The sequence below is a fragment of the Heterodontus francisci genome, chromosome 29 (assembly GCF_036365525.1).
Source record: "Heterodontus francisci isolate sHetFra1 chromosome 29, sHetFra1.hap1, whole genome shotgun sequence".
In the NCBI taxonomy this organism is placed as follows: Eukaryota; Metazoa; Chordata; class Chondrichthyes; order Heterodontiformes; family Heterodontidae; genus Heterodontus; species Heterodontus francisci.
This window is the reverse complement of record NC_090399.1, coordinates 46,044,994-46,061,626: the sequence shown is the minus strand read 5'-3', so window position 1 is coordinate 46,061,626 and position 16,633 is coordinate 46,044,994. Positions and strand designations below refer to the sequence as shown.

Below are 16,633 nucleotides of genomic sequence, written 5' to 3'. Positions count from 1 at the left end.
ATCCATTCCTGCCCCTGCTCTACCCATGTCTCCGAAATGGCCACTACATCGAGATCCCAGGTACCAACCCATGCTGCAAGCTCACCCGCCTTATTCCGGATGCTCCTGGCGTTGAAATAGACACACTTTAAACCAGGTTCTTGCTTGCCAGTGCCCTCTTGCGTCCTTGTAACCATATCCCTGACCTCACTACTCTCAACATCCTGTACACTGGCACTACAATTTAGGTTCCCATTCCCCTGCTGAATTAGTTTAAACCCCCCCCGAAGAGCACTAGCAAACCTCCCCCCCAGGATATTGGTACCCCTCTGGTTCAGGTGAAGACCATCCTGTTTGTAGAGGTCCCACCTACCCCAGAAAGAGCCCCAATTATCCAGGAAACCAAATCCCTCCCTCCTGCACCATCCCTGCAGCCACGTGTTCAACTCCTCTCTCTCCCTATTCCTCGCTTCGCTATCACGTGGCACGGGCAACAACCCAGAGATAACAACTCTGTTTGTTCTCGCTCTAAGCTTCCACCCTAGCTCCCTAAATTTCTGTCTTAAATCCCCATCTCTCTTCCTACCTATGTCGTTGGTGCCTATGTGGACCACGACTTGGGGCTGCTCCCCCTCCCCATTAAGGATCCCAAAAACACGATCCGAGACATCACGAACCCTGGCACCTGGGAGGCAACATACCAACCGTGAGTCTCTCTCGTTCCCACAGAACCTCCTATCTGTTCCCCTAACTATGGAGTCCCCAATGACTAATGTTCTGCTCCTCTTCCCCCTTCCCTTCTGAGCAACAGGGACAGACTCTGTGCCAGATATCTGTACCCCATTGCTTACCCCTGGTAAGTCGTCCCCCGCAACAGTATCCAAAACGGTATACCTGTTGTTGAGGGAAACAGCCACAGGGGATCCCTGCACTGCCTGCTGGTTCCCTCTCCTTCCCCTGACGGTAACCCATCTACCTACTTCTTTTACCTGAGGTGTGACTACCTCCCCATAACTCCTCTCAATAACCTCCTCCGCCTCCCGAATGATCCGAAGTTCATCCAGCTCCAGCTCCAGTTCCCTAACGCGGTTCTCGAGGAGCTGGAGTTGGGTGCACTTCCCACAGATGCAGTCAGCAGGGACACTCTTGGCGACCCTTACCTCCCACATTCTGCAGGAGGAACATACAACTGCCTTAACCTCCATTCCCACTATTCCAAATTCCCAACAAATCTACTGAAAAACCAAAAAAACAAAAAGTCAAAACTTGTTAGGTTAGCAATCCAACGGACAGAACTTCCCAAATAAAAAGTTTACCCTATCAACACACCAGAGTCCTTTTTTTTTTGGTTAGAGGAAGAGGGTGGGTGGGAGACACTACACGTGTAGTGTCTCGGGTCCAGCCACCACACAAATATATACCCTTTTCCTTACCCAGCAGTCCCCTGGTCCTCCGAAAACAAAAGGGAATTCACTTTTAAACTTACGCTGAAATTGACTTCCCAGCTGTTAGCCCGTTCACGCACCTCCGTTGCTATCAACGCTGCAGTCACCGAAACTAAAAGCTAGTGGGCTAATGATCGATCAATACTCGCCTCTTGATTTTTGACTGGGCTGGCTGCATATGGAGAGCTGCAGGTGGGCAGGGGAGGAGGCTATGACCCCAGAGGGGTAAATGTCAAACAAGTCATATTGAATGAACCACCCGTTACACATCTGACTAACATTTCCACTGAGCGGAAGAGAATTGGCCGTGAGGATTATTCTCGTGGGCGGTTCACTGACTTTGACCCATTTTACACCATTGCCCCAAAGCATTTTCATTTGTGGGAATTTTGTAATGTAAAGAAACCGTATTTAACATACATGAGGAATAGTCACTAATGCAGCATTTGAGGGACTGTAACTGGAGCTCGAACAGCACAACTGTACCAATTGCCAAGATAAAATAAGCCTGAGAGACAGCCTCTTCTTGTGCAGTTTCAGTTCTCCCAGTGACAGTTAAACGCACATCAGGGGTATTTTTTACTTTCTGCAATGGTGTGACAACCAATCGGAGGCCCATCGGACACCCCCGATTGCTTTCCCAAATGGGGGGTGGGGGGGGGGGGGGGGAGGGGGGAGGTGTGAAACAGGCTGCCGATTGGTTCCAACCCATTTCACGCTGAGATGTGTCGTCTTTCAGTCGAGACATTAAACCGAGGCCCCGTCTCTGTCTGTTCAGCTAAGCACAACATATCCTGTTTCGAAGAAGGACAAGGGAGTGCTCTTAGCGTTCCGGTCCACGTTTACCCCTCGACTAACGCCACCCGAGCCAGATTAACATTTATTGGTTAATTGTGGGGTCTTGCTCTGTGCAACTGGGCAGCTGTGCTTTCCTATGTAGCAACAATGGCAACATGCCAAAGTAATACATGTCCCTTTAAAGCCCTTTAGGACATCCCGGGACCATGAAAGATCTGTCATTGAGTTTTTCCAGGTGTAGAAATACACCAGTGAGATAAAGCCTCGCGCTTTTGTGTACACTTTGCCAACAGTCTACCCGAAACTCTCCCACAGGGAACAATCTCTCCCACAACATGGCCCTGCAGCCGTTTTGTGGCTGGAGGAAGTAGCAGAAAAGTTTCTTTTTTCACTCATTAAAGGGGATGTGGGCATCACTGACAAGGCCAGCATTTATTGCCCATCCCTAACTGCCCCGGAGAAGGTGGTGGTGAGCCGCCTCCTTTGACCGCTGTGGGTAAGAGCTTTTCATAGCGGTTTTGATACAACATGGGGAGGATCTTTTTTTACACAGCGAGTGGTTCCGATCTGGAACACACAGTCTGAGAGTGCGATGGAGGCAGATTTAATTGTGGCTTTCAAAAGGGAATTCGATAAGCACCTGATAGGGGGAAAAAAATTCCTCTCACCTTTGGGATTGATGGGGATGCTCGATTCTTTGGTCACAACTACACCTTCAGCCTGCCGGATAAAGTGAGAACAAGTTACTTGGGAACATTCAGCCCCTCGAGCCTGTTCTGCCATTTAATGAGCTGATTTGACCGTAACTCCAACCCGCTCACCGTGGCTTCATCTCCATTCTTACCCTTGGCTGGCACAAATCTATCATGCTCAGATGTCAAAATTATTAATTGAGCTGGTATCTCCTGGTTTTTTTTTGTGACACAGAGGTCCACACTTCTACCAGCCTTTGCCTGAAGGAGTTTTTTCTATCTTCGCTCCTAAATGGCCTGGCTCTGATTTTAAGGACATGTCCTAGACTCCCCCAACCAGCAGAAAAAGCATCTCTCTACGTCTTTTCAAAATCCTAAAAACGTCAATTAAAATCACCCTTTAATCTTCTATATCCCAGGGCATACAAGTAACCCTTCGATTCCTGCTAACATTCTGGTGAATCTGTGCTGCCATTGTATCCTTTCTAAGGTGCAGTGCCCAGAACTGTACACATTACTCCAGATGTGGTCTAACCAAGGCTTTGTACAGCTGCAGCAAAACTACCTCCCCTTTATATCCTAGCCTTCGACTTATAAATCTAACTTTCCATTAGCTTTTTTGATTATGTTTTTGTACCTGACGACTATATTTTACTTTGCGTAAAATAAGGCAGATTGCCTTCGAGTGCATCCAGTTCTTAACCATTGTGGCACGGGAGACTCACGAATGGATTACACTGATTAACTCAGGCCTGGAGTTTACATTTATTTTAAGTGTTGGGAGCTTCATCGCGTGTAATTATCAGGCTAAAGAGAGGCTGCTGATCAAATTCATACCGCTAATAATTCAACCTCACCTTGAAAGTGTAGAAGCACAAAATAGTCCGGCAGAGAAGGAGGCTGTTCGGCCCATCGAGTGTGTGCTGGTTCTTTTGAAGAGTGATCCAGTTAGTACCACTACCCTGCTTTTTCCCCATATCCCTGCAACTTTTACTCCTTCCAATATTAAACTGATTCCCTTTTGAAGGCTGAATATTGTAGATTTTACAAAGCTTGACCTGTTGTTGTGCGCAATTTGAATGGGAAACCGACAGGGATCGACAGCAATGCTAGATTTAATCTCCATTTATATCATCGGGGTCTAAAACTATAAAACCATAGAAAAATTACAGCACAGAAGGAGGCCATTCAGCCCGTCATGTCCGTGCCAGCCGCAAATAAAACTAGCCGTCCAATCTAATCCCACCTCCCAGCACCTGGTCTGTAGCCTTGCCGGTTACAGCACTTCAGGTGCATGTCCAGGTACCTGTTAAAAGAATTGACGGTTTTTGCCTCCACCACCATTCCTGGCACTGAATTCCAGACACCCACCACCCTCTGGGTGAAAAAGTTTTTCCTCATGTCCCCTCTAATCCTTCTACCAATCGCCTTAAATCTGTGCCCCCTGGTAATTGACCTCCTTCCTGTCTATTCCATCTAGGCCCCTCATAATTTTCGACACCACTTTTAAGTCACCCATCAGCCTCCTCTCTTCCAAGGAAAACAGCCCGAGCCTATCCAATCGTTCAAGCCCTGGCAACATTCTTGTAAATCTCCTCTGTCCTGTCTCCAGAGCAATCATGTCCTTTCTGCAATGTGGTGACCATAACTGTACGCAATACTCCAACTGTGGCCTAAGCAGTGTTTTATACAGTTCCAGCATTACATCCCTGCCTTTGTATTCTATGCCTCAACCAATAAAGGAAAGCATTCCATATGCCTTCTTCACCACTCTATCTATCTGTCCTGCCACCTGTGGACATGCACTCCAAGGTCTCTCACTTCTTCTATCCCTCTCAGTATCCGCTTGTTTATTGTGTATTCCCTCACTTTATTTGTCCTCCCCAAACGCATTACCTCACACTTTTCTGGATTGAATTCCATTTGCTACTTTTCTGCCCACTCAGCCAAACCATTAATATCATTCTGGAGTCTACAGCTATCTTCTTCACTATCAACTGCACAGCCAATTTTTGTGCCATCAGCAAATTTCCCAATCATGCCTCCCACAGTTAAGACCAAATCATGAATATATACCACAAACAGCAAGGGACCCAGCACTAAGCCCTGTGGAACGCCACTGGAAACAGCTTTCCATTCACAAAAATATTTGTCGACCACTATCCTTCGTTTCCTGGTCCTGAGCCAATTCTGGATCCAACCTGCCACATTCCCCTGTATCCCATGGGCTTTCATTTTACTGACCAGTCTGCCATGTGGGACCTTGTCAAATGCCTTACTAAAATCCATGTAGACCACATCCACTGCACTATCCTCATTAATCCTTCTTGTTACTTCCTCAAAAAACTCAATTAAGTTAGTAAGGCATACATGACCTTCCAAAGAACAAAGAACAGTACAGCACAGGAACAGGCCATTCGGCCCTCCAAGCCTGCGCCGATCTTGATGTCTGTCTAAACTAAAACCTTCTGCACTTCCGGGGCCCATATCCCTCTATTCCCTTCCTATTCATGTATTTGTCAAGATGCCTCTTAAACGTCGCTTCCACCGCCTCCCCCGGCAGCAGGTTCCAGGCACTTACCATCCTCTGTGTAAAACACTTGCCTCGCACATCACCTCTAAACTTTGCCCCTCGCGCCTTAAACCTATGTCCCCTAGTAACTGACTCTTCTACCCTGGGAAAAAGCTTCTGACTATCCACTCTGTCCATGCCGCTCATAACTTTGTAAACCTCTATCATGTCACCCCTCCACCTCCGTCGTTCCAGTGAAAACAATCCAAGTTTTCCAACCTCTCCTCATAGCTAAGACCCTCCAGACCAGGCAACATCCTGATAAACCTCTTCTGTACCCTCTCCAAAGCCTCCACGTCCTTCTGGTAGTGTGGTGACCAGAATTGTACGCAATATTCCAAGTGTGGCCTAACTAAGGTTCTGTACAGCTGCAGCATGACTTGCCAATTTTTATACTCTATGCCCCGACCGATGAAGGCAAGCATGCTGTATGCCTTCTTGACTACCTTATCCACCTGCGTTGCCACTTTCAGTGACCTGTGGATCTGTACACCCAGATCTCTCTACCTGTCAATACTCCTAAGGGTTCTGCCATTTACTGTATACCTCCCACCAGCATTAGACCTTCCAAAATGCATTACCTCACATTTGTCCAGATGAAACTCCATGTGCCATTTCTCTGCCCAAGTCTCCAACTGATCTATATCCTGCTGTATCCTCTGACAATCCTCATCATTATCCGCAACTCCACCAACCTTTGTGTCGTCCGCAAATTTACTAATCAGACCAGCTACATTTTCCTCCAAATCATTCATATATACTACAAAGAGCAAAGGTCCCAGCACTGATCCCTGCGAAACACCACTAGTCACATCCCTCCATTCAGAAAAGCATCCTTCCACTGCTACCCTCTGTCTTCTATGACTGAGCCAGTTCTGTATCCATCTTGCCAGCTCACCTCTGATCCCCTGTGACTTCACCTTTTGTACCAGTCTACCATGAGGGACCTTGTTAAAGGCTTTACTGAAGTCCATGTAGACAACATCCCTCCTTCATCAAACATCTTTGTCACTTCCTCAAAAAACTCGATCAAGTTAGTGAGACACGATCTCCCCTTCACAAAACCATGCTGCCTCTCGCTAATAAGTCCATTTGTTTCCAAATGGGAGTAAATCCTGTCCCGAAGAATCCTTTCCAATAATTTCCCTACCACTGACGTAAGGCTCACCGGCCTATAATTTCCTGGATTATCCTTGCTACCCTTCTCAAACAAAGGAACAACATTGGCTATTCTCCAGTTCTCTGGGACCTCACCTGTAGCCAATGAGGATACAACGATTTCTGTCAAGGCCCCAGAAATTTCCTCCCTTGCCTCCCTCAGTATTCTGGGGTAGATCCCATCAGGCCCTGGGGACTTATCTACCTTAATGTTTTTCAAGACGCCCAACACTTCCTCCTTTTTGATATCAACATGACCCAGACTATCTGCACTCCCTTCCCTAGACTCATCATCCACCAAGTCCTTCTCTTGGGTGAATACTGATGCAAAGTACTGATTTAGTACCTCGCCCATTTCCTCTGGCTCGATGCATAGATTCCCTCCTCTGTCCTTGAATGGGCCAACCCTTTCCCTGGCTACCCTCTTGCTCTTTATATATGTATAAAAAGCCTTGGGATTCTCCTTAATCCTGTTTGCCAATGACTTTTCATGACCCCTTTTAGCCCTCCTGACTCCTTGCTTAAGCTCCTTCCTACTTTCTTTATACTCCTCAAGGGTTTCGGCTGTTCCCAGCCTTCTAGCCCTTATGAATGCTTCCTTTTTCTTTTTGACGAGGCTCACAATATCCCGTGTTATCCAAGGTTCCCGAAACTTGCCAAACTTATCCTTCATCCTCACAGGAACATGCCGGTCCTGGATTCTAATCAACTGACGTTTGAAAGACTCCCACATGTCAGATATTGATTTACCCTCAAATAGCCGCCCCCCAATCTAAATTCTTCAGTTCCTGCCTAATATTGTTATAATTAGCCTTCCCCCAATTTAGCACCTTCACCTGAGGACTACTCTTATCCTTATCCACAAGTACCTTAAAACTTACGGAATTATGGTCACTGTTCCCGAAATGCTCCCCTACTGAAACTTCAACCACCTGGCCAGGCTCATTCCCCAATACCAGGTCCAGTACGGCCCCTTCCCTAGTTGGACTATCTACATATTGTTTCAAGAAGCCCTCCTGGATGCTCCTTACAAATTCTGCCCATCCAAGCCCCTTGCACTAAGTGAGTCCCAGTCAATATAGGGGAAGTTAAAATCACCCACCACTACAACCCTGTTTCCTTTACATCTTTCCAAAATCTGTCTACATATCTGCTCCTCTACCTCCCGCTGGCTGTTGGGAGGCCTGTAGTAAACCCCCAACATTGTGACTGCACTCTTCCTGTTCCTGAGCTCCACCCATATTGCCTCGCTGCATGACCCCTCCGAGGTGTCCTCCCACAGTACAGCTGTGATATTCTCCTTAACAAGTAATGCAACTCCCCCACCCCTTTTACATCCCCCTCTATCCCGCCTGAAGCTTCTAAATCCTGGAACATTTAGCTGCCAATCCTGTCCTTCCCTCAACCAAGTCTCTGTAATAGCAACATCATATTTCCAAGTACTAATCCAAGCTCTAAGTTCATCTGCCTTACCTGTTATACTTCTCGCATTGAAACAAATGCACTTCAGACCACCAGTCCCACTGTGCTCAGCAACATCTCCCTGCCTGCTCTTCCTCTCAGTCTTACTGGCCTTATTTACTAGTTCTCCCTCATTTATTTCACCTGTTGTCCTACTGCTCTGGTTCCCACCCCCCTGCCACACTAGTTTAAACCCTCCTGAGTGACGCTAGCAAACCTTGCAGCCAGGATATTTGTGCCCTTCCAGTTTAGATGCAACCCTTCCTTGTTGTACAGGTCCCATCTGCCCCTGAAGAGATCCCAATGGTCCAGATATCTGAAACCCTCCCTTCTACACCAGGTTTTCAGCCACGTGTTTAGCTGCACTATCTTCCTATTTCTAGCCTCACTGGCACGTGGCACAGGGAGTAATCCCGAGTTTACAACCCTAGACGTCCTGTCTTTTAACTTTCTACCTAACACCCTGAATTCCCCCTGCAGGACCTCATCACTCTTCCTGCCTATGTCACTGGTACCGATGTGTACCACAACCTCTGGCTGGTTCACCCTCCCGCTTCAGAATGCCCCCTGCCCATTCAGAGACATCCTTGAGCCTGGCACCAGGGAGGCAACATACCATACTAGAGTCTCTTTCACGTCCACAGAAACGCCTATCTGTGCCCCTGACTATAGGGTCCCCTATAACTATTGCTCTTCTGCGCTTTGTCCCTCCCTGCTGAACAACAGAGCCAGCCGTGGTGCCACTGCTCTGGCTGCTGCTGTTGTTTTCCCCTGATGGGCCATCCCCCCCAACAGTATCCAAAACAGTATACTTGTTAGAGAGGGGGACAGCCACAGGGGATTCCTGCACTGACTGCCTGCCCCTTCTGGCGGTCACCCATCTATCTGCCTGCACCTTGGCTGTAACCACGTCTCTAAAACTCCTGTCTATTCCCTTAACAAATCCATGCTGACTATCTCTGATCAATCTGTGCCTTTCTAAGTGGTAGTTTATTATGTCCCTCAGAATAGTTTCTAACAATTTACCCATCACCAAGGTCATACCGACTGGCTTATAATTATTTGGCCTATCCCTCGCACCCTTTTTCAACAATGGTACAACATTCACAGACCTCCAATCGTCTGGTACCTCCCCTGTATCCAGTGAGGATTTGAAGATGATCCTCAGCGCATCTGCTATTTCCTCCCTGATTTCCTTTAACAATCTGGGATGCAATCCATCTGGCCCTGGTGATTTATCCACTTTCAAGGATGTCAGACCTTCTAGTACTTCCTCTCTCATTATACTTATCGTATCTAATATTTCACACTCTTCCTCTTTAACTACAATGTCTACATCAACCATCTCCTTTGTAAAGACAGAGACAAAAAAACTCATTAAGAAGCCTGCCCAGCAGCACAAGTTCCGAATAAACATCAAACATCCTACTCACCAGAACTCTCAGGTGCTTTAAAACAGCATCGCTGTACATATTGGTTTCACTGTAAGCGATCACATTGATTGGCACATTCCCAATAATCAATGGGACAATAGCAAATTGAATGGAGGCTGCCGAATTTGCTTTGACAAGAACATTCCTTTTATTTTCTCTTGAAGTAGCGGGACTGCACAGACCTTCTGCTTCCCTCATGTATATAGAGACCTGAGGAAACACAAGTACATACTTTGGAAAACAAAAATCACCCAGATCGAGCCCAAGGTGGAGTGGGCAAGATTATTGAAGCAACTGAAATCAGGATTTGCTCTGGGAGCAGTATTTAGACACATTGAGATTCTGCTTATGAAGGTTAGACCATAATTTCGCTTTTGAAAGGAGCAGTTGAGTGGAATAGCATAGATGCATTTAAGGGGAAGCTGGATAAATGCACAAGGGAGAAAGTAGTAATCATGTTTAACTAACTTGCTGGAGTTTTTTGAGGAGTTAACAGAGAGGGTTGATGAGGGCAATGCTGTTGATGTGGTGTACATGGGCTTTCAAAATGCATTTGATACAGTGCCACACAACAGACTTGTGAGCAAAATTATAGCTCATGGAATAAAAGGGACGGTAACAACATGGATATGGAATTGGTTGAGTGACAGGAAACAAAGAGTAGTGGTTAATGGATGTTTTTCGGGCTGGAGGGAGGTTTGTAGTGGAGTTCCCCAGGGATCAGTGTTGGGACCCTCGCTTTTCCTGATATATGTTAATGACCTAGACCTTGATGCACAGAGCACAATTTCAATGTTTGCAGATGATATGAAACTTGGAAGCATTGTGAACTGTGAGGAGGATAATGTAGAACTTCAAAATGACATAGACAAGTTGGTGGAATGGGCAGGCAGGTGGCAGATGAAGTTCAACGCAGAGAAATGTGAAGTGATTCATTTTGGTAGGGGGTACATTCTAAAGGGGGTGCAAGAGCTGAGGGACCCAGGTGTATAGGTGCATAAATCATTGAAAGTGGCAGGACAGGTTGAGAGAGCAGTTCATAAAGCACACAGTATCCTGGGCTTCATTAATAGGGGCATAGAGTACAAGAGCAAGGAAGTTATGTTGAACTTGTATAAGACACTAGTTCAGCTCTGCTGGAGTATTGTGTCCAATTCTGGGCACCATATTTTAAGAAAGACATGACGGCATTGGAGAGAGTACAGAAAAGATTCATGAGAATGGTTCCAGGGATGAGGAATTTCAGTTATGAAGACAGATTGAAGAAGTTAGGACTGTTTTCCTTGGAGAAGGGAAGGCTGAGAGGTGATTTGACAAAGGAAATCATGAGGGGTCTGGACAGAGTAGATAGAGAGAAACTGTTCCAACACGTGAAAGGATCAAGAACGAGAGGGCACAGATTTAAAGTATTTGGTAAGGGAATCAATAGTGACATGAGGAAAAACATTTTCACACAGCGAGTGATTAAGGTCTGGAATGCACTGCCTGAGAGTGTGGTGGAGGCAGGTTCAATTAAAGCATTCAAAAGGGAATTAGACAGTTATATGAAAAGGAAGAATGTGCAGGGTTATGGGGAGAAGGCAGGGGACTGGAACTGAGGGAATTGCTCTTTCGGAGAGTCGGTGCGGACACGATGGGCTGAATAGCCTCCTTCTGCACTATAACGATTCTGTGATTCTATGAGTAGAAGGGTATGTTAATAGGATGCAATAAAGAGGGCTGGGAGGATGTAGCATAAACACCTGCATGGACCAGTTGGGCCGATTGGCCTGTTTCTGACCTGTAAATACCTTGCAACACATTATAAGGTTTGCTCTGCTCACTACCTTTAACATGATGATCGACACTTTTTCTACAGAACGAGATTTGGCACGTACTTTCACAAAAGAAAGCTTCACATAAGCATTGTCACAAATACCCAGCAGAGGAATCCTTATCCAGCTATGAATATTCAGCAAGTAGAACCCAGTGGAATATTTGCCATAAGAATTATGAGTAGGTTCCTAATGAAGAATTTCAAATTACTATCAATTTAAAAAATTGATAGATTATATGATTCTGGTAGTGCTTGTTCAGGGCTGAATGTTGGCCAAGAGATCAGGGAAACTCCCTGCTCTACTGCAATTTTTTAATATATTATTTCATGGGATGTGGGCATCGCTGGCAAGGCCAGCATTTGTTGCCCATCCCTAATTTCCCTTTAACTGAGTGGCTTGCTAGGCCATTTCAGAGTCAACCACATTGCTGTGGGTCCAGAGCCACTTGTAGGCCAGACCAGGTAAGGAGGGCAGATTTCCTTCCCTAAAGGACATTAGTGAACCAGGTGGGTTTTTCCGACAATCGGTGATAGTTTCGTGGCACTATGGCTGAACCGAGCTTTCAACTCCAGATTTTTAATTAATTGAATTTAAATTCCACCAGCTGCCATGGTGGGATTTGAACCCGTGTCCCCAGGGCATTAGCCTGAGCCTCTGGATTACTGGTCCAGTGACATTATCACTGCACCACTGTCTCCATCATAGGAATGTTATTCCTTCAAAGAATTAGACGATATTAATGTTTTATAGAGCACAGTTTAGACCTTGCTCGATTTCAGTCACTGGCCTGACGTAAACAATGGCGGTCCACCCGCACGGGCCGCACTTCGCGGAGCCGTCGCTCATTTAAATAACTGGGGCGGGTCGCCCACCCCGATGACGTGGCAGGGTCCGTCCCCGGCAATGGCGTCAGCTGCTTTGACGCAGGCGCTGACGCCATTTTTAAAGGGCTTTGAGCCCTACATTTCAATTTAAATATTTAAAGAGGCTACAAAAATTGTAAAAATTGTAGTTTCAGTGTACAGGATGTTGAGAGTAGTGAGGTCAGGGATAAGGTTACAAGGACGCAAAAGGGCACTGGCAAGCAAGAACTTGGTTTAAAGTGTGTCTACTTCAACGCCAGGAGCATCCGGAATAAGGTGGGTGAGCTTGCAGCATGGGTTGGTACCTGGTATCTCGATGTAGTGGCCATTTCGGAGACATGGGTAGAGCAGGGGCAGGAATGGATGTTGCAGGTTCCGGGATTTAGATGTTTCAGTAAGAACAGAGAAGATGGTAAAAGAGGAGGGGGTGTGGCATTGTTAATCAAGGAGAGTATTACAGCGACAGAAAGGACGTTTGAGGACTCGTCTACTGAGGTAGTATGGGCCGAGGTTAGAAACAGGAGAGGAGAGGTCACCCTGTTGGGAGTCTTCTATAGACCTCCGAATAGTTCCAGAGATGTAGAGGAAAGGATAGCGAAGATGATTCTCGACAGGGGCGAGAGTAACAGGGTAGTTGTTATGGGGGACTTTAACTTTCCAAATATTGACTGGAAATACTATAGTTCGAGTACTTTAGATGGGTCAGTTTTTGTCCAGTGTGTGCAGGAGGGTTTTCTGACACAGTATGTAGACAGGCCAACCAGGGGCGATGCCACATTGGATTTGGTACTGGGTAATGAACCCGGCCAGGTGTTAGATTTAGATGTAGGTGAGCACTTTGGTGATAGTGATCACAATTCGGTTAGGTTTACCTTAGCGATGGGCAGGGACAGGTATATACCGCAGGGCAAAAATTATAGCTGGGGGAAAGGAAATTATGATGCGATTAGGCAAGATTTAGGATGCGTAGGATGGGGAAGGAAACTGCAGGGGATGGGCACAATCGAAATGTGGAGCTTATTCAAGGAGCAGCTACTGCGTGTCCTTGATAAGTATGTACCTGTCAGGCAGGGAGGAAGTTGTCGAGCGAGTGAGCCGTGGTTTACTAAAGAGGTTGAAGCGCTTGTCAAGAGGAACAAGAAGGCTTATGTTAGGATGAGACGTGAAGGCTCAGTTAGGGTGCTTGAGAGTTACAAGCTAGCCAGGAAGGATCGAAAGGGAGAGCTAAGAAGAGCAAGGAGAGGACACGAGAAGTCATTGGCGGATAGGATCAAGGAAAACCCTAAGGCTTTCTATAAGTATATCAGGAATAAAAGAATGACTAGAGTTAGATTAGGGCCAATCAAGGATAGTAGTGGGAAGTTGTGTGTGGAATCAGAGGAGATAGGGGAAGTGTTAAATGAATATTTTTCGTCAGTATTTACAGTAGAGAAAGAAAATGTTGTCGAGGAGAATACTGAGATTCAGACTACTAGGCTAGATGGGATTGAGGTTCACAAGGAGGTGGTGTTAGCAATTTTGGAAAGTGTGAAAATAGATAAGCCCTTTGGGCCAGATGGGATTTATCCTAGGATTCTCTGGGAAGCCAGGGAGGAGATTGCGGAGCCTTTGTCCTTGATCTTTATGTCGTCATTGTCAACAGGAATAGTGCCGGAAGACTGGAGGATAGCAAATGTTGTCCCCTTGTTCAAGAAGGGGAGTAGAGACAGCCCTGGTAATTATAGACCTGTGAGCCTTACTTCGGTTGTGGGTAAAATGTTGGAAAAGGTTATAAGAGACAGGATTTATAATCATCTAGAAAAGAATAAGTTCATTAGCGATAGTCAGCACGGTTTTGTGAAGGGTAGGTCGTGCCTCACAAACCTTATTGAGTTTTTCGAGAAGGTGACCAAACAGCTGGATGAGGGTAAAGCAGTGGATGTGGTGTATATGGATTTCAGTAAGGCGTTTGATAAGATTCCCCACGGTAGGCTATTGCAGAAAATACGGAAGTATGGGGTTGAAGGTGATTTAGAGCTTTGGATCAGAAATTGGCTAGCTGAAAGAAGACAGAGGGTGGTGGTTGATGACAAATGTTCATCCTGGAGTTTAGTTACTAGCGGTGTACCGCAAGGATCTGTTTTGGGGCCACTGCTGTTTGTCATTTTTATAAATGACCTGGAAGAGGGTGTAGAAGGGTGGGTTAGTAAATTTGCGGATGACACGAAGGTCGGTGGAGTTGTGGATAGTGCCGAAGGATGTTGTAGGGTACAGAGGGACATAGATAGGCTGCAGAGCTGGGCTGAGAAATGGCAAATGGAGTTTAATGAGGAAAAGTGTGAGGTGATTCACTTTGGAAGGAGTAACAGGAATGCAGAGTACTGGGCTAATGGGAAGATTCTTGGTAGTGTAGATGAACAGAGAGATCTTGGTGTCCAGGTACATAAATCCCTGAAAGTTGCTACCCAGGTTAATAGGGCTGTTAAGAAGGCATATGGTGTGTTAGCTTTTATTAGTAGGGGGATCGAGTTTCGGAGCCACGAGGTCATGCTGCAGCTGTACAAAACTCTGGTGAGGCCACACCTGGAGTATTGCATGCAGTTCTGGTCACCGCATTATAGGAAGGATGTGGAAGCTTTGGAAAGGGTGCAGAGGAGATTTACAAGGATGTTGCCTGGTATGGAAGGAAGGTCTTACGAGGAAAGGCTGAGGGACTTGAGGTTGTTTTCGTTGGAGAGAAGGAGGAGGAGAGGTGACTTAATAGAGACATATAAGATAATCAGAGGGTTAGATAGGGTGGATAATGAGAGTCTTTTTCCTCGGATGGTGATGGCAAACACGAGGGGACATAGCTTTAAGTTGAGGGGTGATAGATATAGGACAGATGTTAGAGGTAGTTTCTTTACTCAGAGAGTAGTAGGGGCGTGGAACGTCCTGCCTGCAACAGTAGTAGACTCGCCAACTTTAAGGGTATTTAAGTGGTCATTGGATAGACATAAGGATGAAAATGGAATAGTGTAGGTCAGATGGTTTCACAGGTCGGCGCAACATCGAGTGCCGAACGGCCTGTACTGCGCTGTAATGTTCTAATTCTAATTCTAATTTAATTTGCCCCTCTCCCCACCCCCACCATAACCAGGCAATGCATTAATGCCCTCTCGCCCTGTAAAACACTTCCCCTGCCCACCTGACCTTCCCCCCCCCCACCACAAGGTTCATAAACTGTGCACTGTAACCCTTCCCACCATCCCCTACACCAGTCAGATGAGTTTGACCCCACTCCCCCCTCTCCCGCACTGATAAACTTATCTGCTCCCCCTTCCTCACCCAGCGTTCCACCTCGTTTCCCCAGACTGGGATCCGAAGGCACTGGAGTGCTGGCCAGCGGCATCAATATTGCTCTAGGACGGACGATGGGAGCCCGACGGTCATTAATTCAGGTATATACATTAATTTACATATTGAAATTGGGCTCCTGTCGCCGAGCGGTGTGTGGGGGAGGGGGGAGGCCGCCACAAGGCCTCGCTGCCGCCGGCAATATGGAGCTGGGCCTTCTCAGCGTTGAGGCCTGTGGCAGGCCTCTCCTGGAGGCATTTTCCGGCCTCCCCACTACCTACCCCCTCCGCCATGACCACTGAGGTTTGGGGGTGGTCTGTAAAATTCAGCCCACGATGTGACTAACAAACACTTCAGTTGTTAGGAAGAACAATAAACTGATCAAGATGTGAAAGCATGAGGTATGAAGAATCACAAGTAAGATCAAGCTTTTTAATCGAGAAATAAAGGGGTGGTATTGACAAACGAAACCGACATTCTTATCTGAAAACCAGGAATATTTATTTCATTAATGGAAATGAGTGAAAAGTACGTATAGAGGCATAGAATCATGCAGCATAGAGGGAAGCCATTCAGCCCATCGTGCTTGTGCTGGCTCTTTGAAAGAGCTCTCTAATTAGTCTCATTCCCCAGTTCTTCCCCCCATGCCTGTAAATTTTCCATTTTCAAGTATTTATCCAATTCCCATTTGACCAGTGGCTGTTGAATCTTCTTCCACCTCCCCTTCAGGTAGGACGTTCCAGATCACAACAATTCTCTACTCGAGAGGGCTGTGGAGGCTCAGTCATTGAGTGTGTTCAATTCAGACATCGATAGATTTCTAGATATTACAGATAGTGTGGGAAAATGGCATTGAGATAGAAGATCAGCCATGATCTAGTTGAATGGCAGAGCAGGCTCGAGGAGCCAAATGGCCTAATCCTGTTCCAATTCCTACGTTCCTATTGTTATGATCCTGGTGGGTTTTTTTTCGGGAAGTATGCGGTGTGTCTTTAGAGTCGTAGAGATATACAGCACAGAAACAGGCCCTTCAGCCCATCGTGTCTGTGCCGGCCATCCAGCACCCAACTGTTCTAATACCATATTCCTGCACTTGGCCC

The 16,633-nt window shown here is 46.4% G+C and overlaps 1 protein-coding gene across 1 annotated transcript in view; it reads right to left on the bottom strand.

Moving 5' to 3' along the window:
- Positions 1 to 16,633, bottom strand: part of LOC137346263 (complement C4-A-like) — a 156,185-nt gene that overhangs the window by 28,538 nt on the left and 111,014 nt on the right. The window contains exons 21-22 of the mRNA XM_068009725.1: positions 9,539 to 9,748; positions 2,891 to 2,942 (exon numbers count right to left, since the gene is read on the bottom strand). Of these exons, the coding sequence (XP_067865826.1) occupies positions 2,891 to 2,942; positions 9,539 to 9,748 (262 nt within the window). The remainder of the gene's footprint in view (positions 1 to 2,890; positions 2,943 to 9,538; positions 9,749 to 16,633) is intronic.